The sequence below is a fragment of the Cnephaeus nilssonii genome (assembly GCF_951640355.1).
Source record: "Cnephaeus nilssonii genome assembly, chromosome: 20".
Lineage (NCBI taxonomy): Eukaryota > Metazoa > Chordata > Mammalia > Chiroptera > Vespertilionidae > Cnephaeus > Cnephaeus nilssonii.
The window spans coordinates 21,996,516-22,009,647 of NC_137091.1; the positions used below are offsets into that span (position 1 = coordinate 21,996,516).

General features: G+C 40.4%; 1 protein-coding gene across 6 annotated transcripts in view; it reads left to right on the forward strand.

Annotated features, from left to right (window-relative positions):
• Positions 1-13,132, forward strand: part of CNTNAP4 (contactin associated protein family member 4) — a gene marked incomplete at both ends in the record, with an annotated part of 248,388 nt that overhangs the window by 25,940 nt on the left and 209,316 nt on the right. For all 6 annotated transcript variants that reach the window (XM_079799313.1, XM_079799316.1, XM_079799318.1 and 3 more), the window contains one exon: positions 12,284-12,394. In XM_079799313.1, the coding sequence (XP_079655439.1) occupies positions 12,284-12,394 (111 nt within the window). The remainder of the gene's footprint in view (positions 1-12,283; positions 12,395-13,132) is intronic.

Genomic DNA, 13,132 nt, shown 5'->3' on the forward strand with positions numbered 1-13,132 from the left:
TGAAAGATAATAAATTTGTGTTGCTTTAAGACCCTAAGTTCGTAGTAATTTGTTACAGTAGCAAGAGCAAACTAATACAGCAGCCATGTACTTCCTCTGCCTCTATGCCTGGGCTATGAAAAACAAGCTGTTGTCTATAGTAATGACTCAAGATTTTTCACATGAACCTGTTAAAAAAGAAGAAAAAGAGAGAAGAAACATCATTTAAACTACACATTTAACCCATTTTATTGTAAAGATGTGTCTCCATTTCCATTTGACTTTAATTCTTTTATCAGAGACTTAAAATCAATTTAACCTACATTGTTTGCAATAAATGGAGGAATCCCATAAATGCTTATGCATGAGCTTAAACTGTAGACATTCCAGAATCTTTGTATGAGCGAATGAAGACAGAGCTTCATTGGACTCATTTGTACATACTATTTTCTATGTCTTTCATCCTTTTTCTTACTTAACTGTATGTTATTATGTGTTTAAATTGTCAATGGCATAGGCCCTATGTTTGGTGGACATCATTTTAATTTGTATTTATCACTTTTTTGATGATCAGTTTTTAACCTTACAAGAGAGTTTTCTTTAAATTGGGCTTCGTTTTTATTAACTCACAGCATACTTTATCTTATCCAATTTACATACCTATTAATATTCTAACTCTCTCCCCACTTCCATTCCACAAAAATCCCTTTATATCACTGCATTGAACATCTGATATTCTACAATCTATTATTTGAATTATTGAGTATTATGTTTATTAGTGTCTCTTCAAGTTCTTTTTAATCAAAAGTCCGTTCTGAAATGTAGAGTTGGTCATAAAAGGAACTGATTCAAGATGTATGTCCAAGTCTTAAATGCTCTCATTGTGATGTCCCTTGTGGCTGTTTTATCTGTTAGTAACGGTCTGCAACGTGTGCAGATTCCTAGAGCTGCGATACTCTCTTTACTTTTTAATTATTTCTTCCACCTCTTTACCTTTGCTTGATTTTGTTTGGTGAATTTGTAGGTCTTCTTGTCCTAATATCTGGACTTTAAATAGTTGCCATTAAACCTCTAAAATCAATCAGCCGCTGGCTGTGCTGTCATTAAAAGTTAACTGCCTTCCCATTAATCCATTAATTGTGAAGATTAATTGGGAAAGCTCTTCCAATTTGGGGCACAGAAACCAGTGTTTGCCTCCAAGTGAAAGCTTATCCCGTTAACACCATCGAGTATTAACAATTATTAGAATATATATAGTCTTATATAGGAGAAAATGCATAGAAACTTACAGGCTGCAGCTAAAATGAATTACTTGGCAACTAGAAAATCACTCCTGCCTTTTAGCTTAACTCTAGAAAATCCTACTGATAAATATTTACTTGTTTTAAGTTGCAGCAATGTTATTTTTTAGATTTAAGCTACTGATTGACAAAGTCAGAAGTTCATGCGTGTCTTATTTAATATATCTAAGCTAGTATCCTCAAGTTAATGTTAATTTTTATGTCAAACTCAAATTAATACTTGAAGAAGGTAAAGAATTTAGCAGTAGTTTATACTCTGTGTTATTTAATTGAGTTGAAATGTTATTTTATATAATAATCAGAGATAAAATCAGGAAAGGCCCATATTTTGTCACCTGCTCTTATGAAAAATTATACTTTATTCAAGCCCAGTGGTATCATCACTGGTTCTTAACATGTATTCTTTTTTTTTCTTACCAGAATGTCACTGCATCAGCTGCCTCCACACACTGTCAGTTGACATAGATACATTGGGAGAAAGAGGTGGGGTGTGACACAGTACCCATTTCTTTAATCTTTAAAAAGCCTCATGAAACAGTATGAAAAGTATAAAGGCATTTATGAAAGGAGCACTGGCTAGAAATTAATTTGCAGATCTTTTTTAGTAATTGCCAAACCAGCATAGTCCTGACAAAACTACACCATAGACAGAGTAAGGCTGAATGACCTGGAAAGGGCAAGTTTTAAATCTCCCCCATGTCATTCTCCTTAGAATCAGTAATTCATCCTAGGTAGAATCAGTAATTCATTTGAGCTATTTCCATCCTGAATTACTAGGATGAACTCCTCAAAGTGCACCTTCCACAGAAGCTAGAGCTAGAAGCTAGAAAGAAGCTAGAGCTAATCCATAGATTTTTTTTTTTTAAATCAGGAGGATGCTGCTGCGTTTTAAACATACTTGGGTCTTCTGTAGATACTTAGGATGGACTTTCTTTGATATGCTGAATCAGTGCCTTGGGGGTTACAATTCTGAGGGTGAGCCTACAGAGTTGGAAAGAGCTCATTAGCATAGAAATAAATGAAGACCATCCAAATTAGAACAAGTGAAAGCTATTTATTTAGAGGTCACTATAGCAATGGATTCAGCCACCATCAACTATGTTTGGCAGAGACTCACAGGTAGGCAAGGGCCAGGGAAAACGTTATAATTGGAAAAAAGAGAAGGCTTCTGTATGCCCTGCTTAGGGGCCAAAGATAGACGGAAGCTGTAGGTAGGACAAGTAGAAACAGGGCATCCTCTGTGATTAATTAGGTGTGCACATTTGGCTTCCTCTGACCTTGAAATCTCTACTAAATATGTACCTGAAAGCAGGGGTACAAATTATTAACCAAGTCCTAGCTGTTTTGAGCTAATTGCTACAGGGGTTATTGTCTGACTGTCTGGACTGGCTACTAGATCATAGGTTGGCTTCCTGAGCTGGTAGTTGCCCATTATGAACCGAGTTCTGTTTTTGTATGTAGTCTGCCTGTTATCCATTTGCATATTCAATCTCTCATTGGGCAGGAGTCAGAGGTGCATCAGGGACATGTGTCATGCCTGAGCATGGTGATGGGACTCCTGGGATTCTGAAACTAGAGCTGCATAATTTGTAGAAATAATTCAGACCCGGTTTATGGTTAGAGAACAATATTGTTGCCTAACTTTTGGATGAAATTTGACCTTTACACAATATTTTTTATATTTGTTAGCATAATTCCATACTTTCTTAGTTGATGATTTACAGTTTCAACTGGATGACAATTTCAATAATATAGATTGGAATAAAACATTTTGTTCAAGGAAATAGATTTTTCTTTTGAAATAGATTTCTTGAAGGGAAGGTCATTCATTAATCTTGAATCCATCAATGGAATATTGGACTAGGTCTAAACAAACTTTGTTTTCTGAATAGACTGAGATTCTAACATTTCCAAAGTTCCCTGTCAATGGTCCCATCGCTGCCTCTAGTGTATAGAATTTTTAAAGATTTTAAGCATGTTTGTGATGTATCCTAGCTTATCCTGTCCTTCTCCAATGAATATTTCTGTGGGAAACATGATTCATTAGCAGGCATGCAACTGATTTTGGCAAGTCTTCCAAAAAACAGAGGTTGTTGTTACTCATTGGCAACTAAGCAAAATGCTACTGAAAATCAGCCTTTTTTTTTTTGTCAAGCATATTAATTAATTAATTAATTAATTAATTTAAATTTATATTTATTGTTTAAGGTATTATAGATGCGCCCCTCCCCCCCACCTCCCCATTGAATCCTCCCACATTCCCTTCCAGGCCTTCACCAAGTATATTTTAGATGCCTAGTACTGTACTTATTTCAACAATGTACTGGCTCAGAGTATGAGCTCTGTGCCCTTGGTTAAATTATTTAACCATTGTGTCCCCTTCTCTTTGATTTCCCAATGGAGTTAATAGTATCAAATAGTATAGCGTATTTGTCAGGATCAAATGAGTTAATACCTGGAAAGCACTGAGGACATAAACAGCCAATAATATATACCCATTATCTTAGTACAGGTAATATTACACAGAGATTAAGAAAATTGAATTACTTTTATTAAAAACTGAACAGCTTTTACTTACTTGAGAATTATGCATTAAATCCCTTTGTAAAATAAAATTAAATTACTTTTGATAGAGCTATATTAAAATACTTTCAATATAAGCTTGCATCTCTATTTATAAAAGGCTATTGAAAATTTTCACATGCACAGTTTGCTAGAGATCTAATTTATCATTGTCTTTTTAATGACAATGGCTTTTCTCTTATATGAAGAGTAAATGGTGAGTTTTCTGAGTTATCGACCTGAAAGCTGTAATGTGTGTGTGTGTGTGTGTGTGTGTGTGAGAGAGAGAGAGAGAGAGAGAGAGAGAGAGATATTTACCTAACTCAGCACAAATTAGGTAATTTCCCCTCTATATATATGAATATTCTAACAGAATTCAATGAAATTCTCCATATGTAATCAGTGTATAGATTTTTTAAAATGAAAAAGGCCAAAAACTATATTTCACATTTTCAACTGTATATCAAGGTTAATGTGGAAATCCTAATATAACTATGAAAAAAAGGGACAAAAAGTACGTAATAGGATTTTGGAAAAGCATAGAGTAGTAAGAGTGATGTTCATTTCTTCCTCTATAGAAAGAAAACAAACAGTGATTAACCAAACATTCCCTGCTACCAATTTGAATTGTACAAGCCTTTCTCCTTGATGACTGTATTTACTGATTCCACTAGTGATGGAGTCTGCAGGCTCTCCTGAGCTCCTTTTACCTAGAATGTGCCCCCCCGCCCCCCGTCAAAGTTCCTTCTTTATTAAGGTTTATCAAGCTCCACCTGATTCGGTTCTGTGCTGAGGCTGTGCAGCTGCGTGAGGGGTGGGGGAGATTGGGAGCTGAGCCCCAGCGTGCAGTGCGGCAGTTAGAAGCCTGCAGGAAAGCAGTTCAGGCCCCTCCATTCTCCTCTCCCAGAAGCCGGATGCAGGCCAGAGCTCTCTTGCTGGGAGGTAGGCAGCCCTGTCCTTCCCATGTGGAGGTGGTGGGGGTACGATAAGCGATAAGCAACACTGGTAGCCAGGAAGTCCTCAGTCACACAGAGGCCCATCCTAAAAGTTGGAGAGGGCAGCAAAGAATTTCCATTTTACTCCAGCAATTTAGAAACCTTCCTTCCGGTATCAAAAGATAGCAGAGAGGAGCTGGGAGCAAGGGGCCTCTGTGCCTGCTGACACAGAGCAAAAACTGAACAGCACTTGAGCAAGTGGCATATACTTGCAGGTGATATGCAGGAAGAGGAGAGAGGTGAGTGGGTTGCAATATTAGGAGAGAACTGGGGGAGAGGTAGGATCCACAGCCTGAGCTGCGCATCTGTTCAGGTGAGGGGAGGGGGCTGCAGAGGGAGAGGATCCAGGACCAGCCTCCCCACTTCACATTTTGGCCCAGGGCCCCCCTACTTGCAGCTTCTATTATGGGCAGTACTTTGGAGACTTGTAAGGGTGGGTACATTATATATTTACATATGTAAATCACATAGATGAAATACTGTACATATAACACATATATACTATAGTATAATATGTGGTTTTATACTATCCTACATAATAAAAAGGTAATATGTAAATTACCATCACTTCGCTACGCCCACGATTGGACCAGCGGGAGACACAGGGGGCGGGACTCGGGATGGCTGGGGTGGTGATTGGGCTGGCAGGACGCTGAGATCGCGTTGCCAGCGGCTGCGCGAGCTCAGCGTCTGCGCCATGGCTGTGCTGCAGCACAGATGGGCCTCTGGGGCAGCGAGCCGGGCGTTTGGAGGTTTGGAGGCGGCGCGGGTGGGTGGGCGGCGCGGCTCCCGGGGGAGGAGTCTGGCGGCAGTTGGGCCGCAGGAGCACGCGGCGGTGTCCTGGTGTCCGCAGAGGACGCGGGTTTCCACGAAGACAGAGGAGGGGGCGGCGGCCCCAGCCTTCCTGGGCGGGAGGCGAAGGCAAGACCCCTGCCTGGGCTCTGGCTGCAGGAGGACCATGACCCCGCCCCGCCTCGCCCTAGGGGCCCAGGGACTTCGGAGCTGCCGGCCACACCGGTCCCGACCAGCGGACAGACAGCCTACACGTGCATGATTAAATCATGCACTGGGCCTCTAGTATATTATAATATGAATCTATGTATATGCTATTATGTAATAACTAGAGGCCTGGTGCACAAAATTCTGCAACGGGGTCTCTCAGCCCAACCTGCACCCTCTACAATCCAGGAGCTCTCAGGGGATATCCTACTGATGGCTTAGGCCCACTCCCCGTGGTTCTCTGCTCTCTGCGGGCCTGGAGGTTTCGCTGCCGCCATGGAGATGAAGCCCCCATGCCCTGCTCTCTGCTCTGTGCCTGCCTCCGCCATGCGCCATGCGAAGGAAGCCCCAATGCCCTGTAGTGTGCTCTGTCTGCCAGGCCTGGGGCTTCGCCAACACTGACACTCTAAGGAAGCCCCCATGCCCTCTTGTCCTGGCTGTCTGTGGGGCTGGGGCTTCCCCGCTGCCCCCGCACTAAGGAAGCCTCCATGCCCTGCTGTCCAGGCTCTGTTTGCAGGGCCTGGGGCTTCCCCGCTGCCCCAGAAGCCTCCATGCCCTGCTGTCTGGGTTCTGTTTGCTGGGCCTGGGGCTTCCCCGCTGCTGTGCTAAGGAAGCCTCCATGCTCTGCTGTCCAGGCTCTGACTGCCGTGTCTGGGGCGGATCAAAAACCCCTCCGGAGGCGGATCCAGCCTCACTGCTCCTGCAGACAGGCCGGACACTACAGCAGCAGAGCTGAGGGGACTGGGCGCCGCCATCTTCATGCTATGGGAGCCGCCATTTTTGTCGCGGAGGGATGGTTAATTTGCATATTACTCTATTATTAGATAGGCTAGTATAAAATGAAAATTATATAATAATTACTATATTATCTATAATAATAAGAGCATAATATGCTAATTAGACCAGACAGCCGAAACATCCTTCTGGACAAAGTTGCGGCGGTTGCGAGGGCCAAGGGCAGGCATCCATGGTGGCTGGCAGCAGCAGCAGTGGTGGGGTGATGGGGACAGCACCTTCCCCTGATTGGCCCGGTCGCCTCCCACAGAGGGAGGCCAGACTGCAGCTTAAGCTGTCAGTAGGACAACCCCTGAGGGCTCCCAGACTGTGAGAGGCGGCAGGCCAGGCTGAGGGACCCTCCTCCAGTGCACTAATTTTCATGCACCAGGCCTCTAGTATACATATACTAGTAATATATAGTTGGTTTACACATGTAAGTACATGTGTATTGATGTATACAAATACTTATTCACACAAAGAAATACGTATATTTATACAATATGTGTACAATTAAATAATATATATTTAAAATATATGTGAAATGCATTCATATTATATGAATACTAGGGGCCCTGTGCACGAATTTGTGCACCTTGAAAGAAACTCTGGGCCATGAGGCTGCGGTGGGCACAAGGGTGGGTCTCAGCCCATCCTCTGTGCCCCCACCCGGCCCCTCCTGCCACAGCCCGGGTCCCCTGTCTGCTGGCAGCACCACTCCTGCTGCCGCTGCTCCCACGCGCTGATGGTGCTGGCTCTGCTCACACCTGCTTGCACTCACTGACAGTGTGGAGCAATTGAGGCCGGTGCCAGCAGCGGGTGCGAGCAGGGCCGGCGCTGTCAGTGGGTGCAAGTGGTGGCTGCTGCCCTGATCACCCCTCAGGAGCAGGGGGAGGTGAAGAAGCCCTCAGGGGCGATTGGGGCCAGCAGCCGCTGCTCGCACCTGCTGACAGCACCGAGCCATCGAGGTCGGTGCCGGGCCCTGGCAGCTGGTGCAAGTGGTGGCTCCGGCATTGGCAGCAGGTGCGGGGGACGGGGGGCTGGTGCCAGCAGCAGGTGCGAGTGCCGTTGGGACAAAGAATTTTCAGTAACCACCAGAGGCTTGCCCCAATGACAGCGACTGGCGCCCTGCCTTGGTCTGGAGCCTCTGCTCACCTGCTCCACCATTCTGCCTTGGCCAATGCCCCCCCCCCCCCCCCATGTCCCACGCTCTGCCACCTGCTGCCGATGCCCGCCATGTTTTGCGCACGCCCCCTGGTGGTCAACGCATGTCATAGTGACTGGTTGTTCGGTTGTTCAGTTGTTCCGCCTTTCAGTCTACCAGTATTTGCAAAGTAGGGTTTTATATATATAGATATACACATATAATCACATGTATTATTAGTAATGTGCTTATATGTAATATGTACACATATATAAATATATTTATATATTTTTTTATACTAGAATACCATACAATAAGTATATGCCATCACTTAAGATTTGATGGCCAACTTAGCATTGATATAGAGTCATCTTAAATACACATTTTATATATACATGTTTGTATTATAATACAATATACATATGTATGTATATATGTATGTTATAATACATGTGTATAGCCCTATCCCAGTGGTTGGCAAACTCTTTAGTCAACAGAGCCAAATATCAACAGTACAACGATTGAAATTTCTTTTGAGAGCCGAAAACCAAGTTCTGCGCATGGGCCACGAAGTTTCAATCGCACTGTACATGCGCACCTGCATGTGGTATTTTGTGGAAGAGCCACACTCAAGGGACCAAAGAGCTGAATGTGGCTCGCAAGCCGCAGTTTGCCGATCACTGCCCTAGCCGGTTTGGCTCTGTGGATAGAGTGTCGGCCTGCGGACTGAAGGGTCCCATGTTCATTTTCGTTCAAGGGCATGTACTTTGGTTGCGGGCACATCCCCAGTAGGATGCGTGCAGGAGGCAGGTGATGGATGTTTCTCTCTCATTGATGTTTCTAACTATCCCTCGCCCTTCCTCTCTGTAAAAAATCAATAAAATATGTTTAAAAAAATACATGTGTATATGTATGTATATATGTATTATATGATTTTAACACAGATACAAATATTGTGCATATACACATTTAATATATATGTATACTAATATATATGTAATACATGTATCTATATATGTCCCTGAAAAGAACAGAGATCTGATATAGTACTTTATTAAAGAAAAGCAAAACAATTATGTTTTGAACTGAAATAGTATGTTATTTAAGATTAGAAAAGCTTCTTACTTAAATGCCTATATATTTATGCACTCTGAATAATGATTAGATGCACTCTGAAAAGCTGTAAATTAGAGCTAATAATTACTGAAATTTGAGAGGAAGCTGAGAGTTCTCACTGAGAGATAGTTCAGAAGACTAGTTCACTGGATTGTTTTATACCCAGTGTAAAGTGAGTGTAGAGTATGTTTTCTCAGATCTGCACCATAAGATGTTCAGCAGTATCCCTGGCCTCCACCCCTACATTCCGGTAGTACCTCCAAGTTGTGATGACCAGAGTGTCTCCAGAAATTGCTCAGTGTCCCCTGGGGCAAAATCACCCCCAGTTGTGGTTCTCAGCTTTCCATGACCAGAGCCTGCATTTTAATGTATTTATTGGTGCAGCCAGAAAAAACTGGTTTTCTGGAATTAAATTCACTGGAGACTGACACTTTCTTCAGAATTTCATTTCATTAATGTCTAGAGGGAAATATTGCTCTTACTCACACCAGACTCATTATTGCTGTCTGAGACCCCCCTTCCTGGTGTCAAGACTATTGAAGGTTAAATTGGTAATAAACAAATAGTTTGGCAAACCTGGAATTTGAGAGTTATTTTATTCACGTTATTATGGTATCTGATGAAATTCCTGTGCTCCATTTTAGAATATTTTGTTGCTAAATAATGTACAATAGATTGTGGGGAAGTGTATATGCTCGTGCTAAAAAAAAATAATGCCATGTAACATCACTCAGACCAACAACTAAAATGTTACCAAACATCAGGAGCCCGCCTATCAGCACCCCATCTATTTCCCATATCACATGTCCCTCTCCCCACAAATGGAATAAACACTCTTTCTCTTATTTTAATCCCATTCTTTTTTAGCTAAAAATAGAACAGGATTAATCCTCAGTTTGTAGTGCCAAAACAAATGAGCAATAAATATATGCCTTTTAGAGGGATGGATTGCAGTAGAGGCATTTTACATCCAAACATTTATTTGAATCTGCATAATTGATTGTGAATTTCAGTTAAATACCTTTGTTCATTCTGACCCGAATACTAATAATAATTAAAAAATAACTATACTTCTGGTAAACACACACACGTGCACCCTCCCCCAGATATAAATAATGCATTCATTTGTGTGTGCAAACACCCAGGTCTTAGTTTCCACAGTGTACTTAGGCATTTTGCTTGCGATTGGGCATAATCAGAATTTCCTTCAGTACTCCCTGGATTGTATGCCTTTTAATGTCTGCACTCCTTAATACTTGAATTACAACTAGATTGACAGTGTCAGCTATTTCAGCCAATCAATAGACATGCAGGAACTGTGGGCCAGTTATCAAATCTGTCTTAAAAGTTAGCTAAAGAATTTAAGGTGTGAAAGAAGAAAAAGTGAACTTCAAATGAAAATGAGACGATCTTAAAAAATAAAATGCTATCTGAGGCAAATTCTTGTGAAAGGCATTCAATTGTTAAGTTGGTAAATTTTTACTTATCTTGCCCTAACCAGTTTGGCTCAGTGGATAGAGCATCAGCCTTCGGTCTGAGGGGTCCCAGGTTCCATTTCGGTCAAGGGCATGTACCTTGGTTTCGGGCACATCCCTAGTAGGGGGCATGCAGGAGGCAGCTGATTGATGTTTCTCTTATCGATGTTTCTAACTCTTTATCTCTTTCCCTTCTTCTCTGTAAAAAATAAATAAAATATATCTAAAAAATAAAGACAGATTTCTAAAAAACTTTTTTCTTATCACTTATACTTTCTTATAATATGATTTCTTATGATACTATTCTTATATTTTCCTGTCTCTTTGTGTCTTATTTTTAAATTTTATATGTGATACACATAAAAGGATAGATAATAGACATGCATATACCTTCCTATGTATTCTTTTAGCATATTTATATATACATATATTGCCTTATTCCAGAATTAACCACTATCCTAAATTTTATGCTTCTCATTTATTTAAACTTTTTTTATTTTTAAGTTTTTAAAATATTTTATTGAATTTATTGGTGTTACATTGGTTAATAAAATTATGTGGGTTTCAGGTACACAATTCTATAATATATCATCTGTATATTGTATTGTGTTCACCATTCCAAGTCAAGTCTCATTAATAGATTTTTTAATCATATATGTCCCCAAACAAATGTCACTTAGCTTTGCTTGTTTTTAACATTCTCAAAACGATGAAACATGTTATATGGTCTTCTATAACTTATTTTTTTTCACTGAAAATTTTGTTTCTGAGATCCATCCTTTTTCTTTTTTGGTGTATGTGGATATTGGTATAGTTCCTTTTTACTGTTGTATGCTATTCCATTATGAAAAGTACTAAGTTTATTGATCTGTTCTTTGGTATTTGGATGTTTGGATTGTTAACGGTTTTTTGCTATGATGAGCAATGTTGCTTGAAATTGCACATGTCTCTTGGTGTACAAATGCAAGAGTTTCTCTAGGTCACTGCTTCCCAACCTCTTTCTTTTCATGGAATACAGGAAACACTTGTTTTTGTATTGTATCTGTGAGTAAGATCTCAAAGTGCCTTAAGAGCAGTGATTCATCGTAGGGACACTCTCTCCAGGAGGACCTGTCAGTGGAATTGGTGGAACGTGGGGTATGGAAGGTTGAAGAGGACAAATTGTTTTTTAAAAGTAGTTGCTCAAATTTGCAATCCCACTAGCAGTCCTTTGGAGCTTCTCTTGGCCCACACTGTCTGGATGATATGGTGTTGTCAGACTTCTGGAATCTTGCTAATCTAACATCTGTGAAATAGTATCTAATTATGATCTTGATTTATACTTCTTTTTTCTGGTGAGAAAATCAGAAAATCAGTTTACTAGTATATTGGTTCGATTTGATGATCTCTCTGCTTTTGGCGTGTGCCTTTTTTTTTCCTAAGGTGTTTTCTAATGGATTTAAAGGTAGTTTTTATTTTTCTTTATTTTATTTTGTTTTCCTTAATTTGGAATACAAATTGTATACTGTTTTGCAAGTATTTTCTATGTGTTGGTATATTTCTTTTCATTTTACATAACTTTTAGCCATCATAAGTTCTTAATTTTTGTGTAGTTAAATTTAGAAATCTTTTCTTAATCAATATGTTTATAAATTAGGTATACTGATTGGGTATTTTTGTTTCTTGTTTAAGTAAAATTTTTCTACTTAAAGGTATTATATTATTTTGTCATTTCTATGAAGTTTGCCTTCTCTTTTTTCATATTCTCTTGCTTTAAATTTTTTTTTCCTTTTCTTATTGAAGTTAATAGACCTGCAGGAGAAGACTGTATATAAGCAATGGGCATATTGTTATAGATTCTAGTTTTTCTTAATTTTGTCTGTTTGTTTCTCTTACCTATTGAAGCCAAGAAAGCTGTCTGCACTGTATTAATCTGGATGGATTTTTTCCTCTTGGCAGATGACTGTGATGAGCCTCTGGTGCCTGCCCTGTCTCAGGCCTCATTCAGCAGTTCATCTGAACTCTCTAGCAGCCACGGTCCTGGATTTGCAAGGCTAAACCGAAGAGATGGTAAGTTTGTTGCTTTTTCTTCCCCTCTGAGGGTCATGATGAATCTCATTAATTTTCCATTCTCTTTGAATAAAATCATTATAAGTGATATGTTGTAAATGGAGGTAAGTTTCTAAATAAGCAAATGGTAGAAACTCATGTGATGTACATGACGTATAGAATTGATTCTGGAATGGCAGAGGGCTGCATCCCATTTTAATCCTGTATGATCATTCAGCACCTGAAGAGTTGAATTCCTTCAATCTGGCAAGCTTTTTTATATATCCTATAAAATAAACTTTTCTACAACAGTACAGATGGTCTCTGACTTGCAATGGCTTGACTTAGGATTTTTTTTACTTTATGTTATGCGAAAGCAGTACACACTGATCATTTCCTGAGCTAGTGATAATGTGGTACCACACTCTCAAGTGATGATGGGTGGCGGCTGTGAGCCGTCAGGCACATGATCACAAGCTTAAACAATCAATACTCTATAGTGTACTATGTTCCAGCCTTTTTTGGATATTGTGTTCTGAGCATGTTTAAGGTAGGCTAGGCTAAGCTATGTGTTCAGTAGGTTAAGTATATTAAATGCATTTTTGACATACGATCTTTTCAACTTACGATGGGTTCAATGGGAGATAACCCTATTGTAAATCAAGGAACATCTTTCTACGATCCTTATGTATACAGTAGCCATCAAAATTTCATTGGCCCTCTGTTTCAAGATAAGCAAGGAAGTTTGCAAAAAGAAGT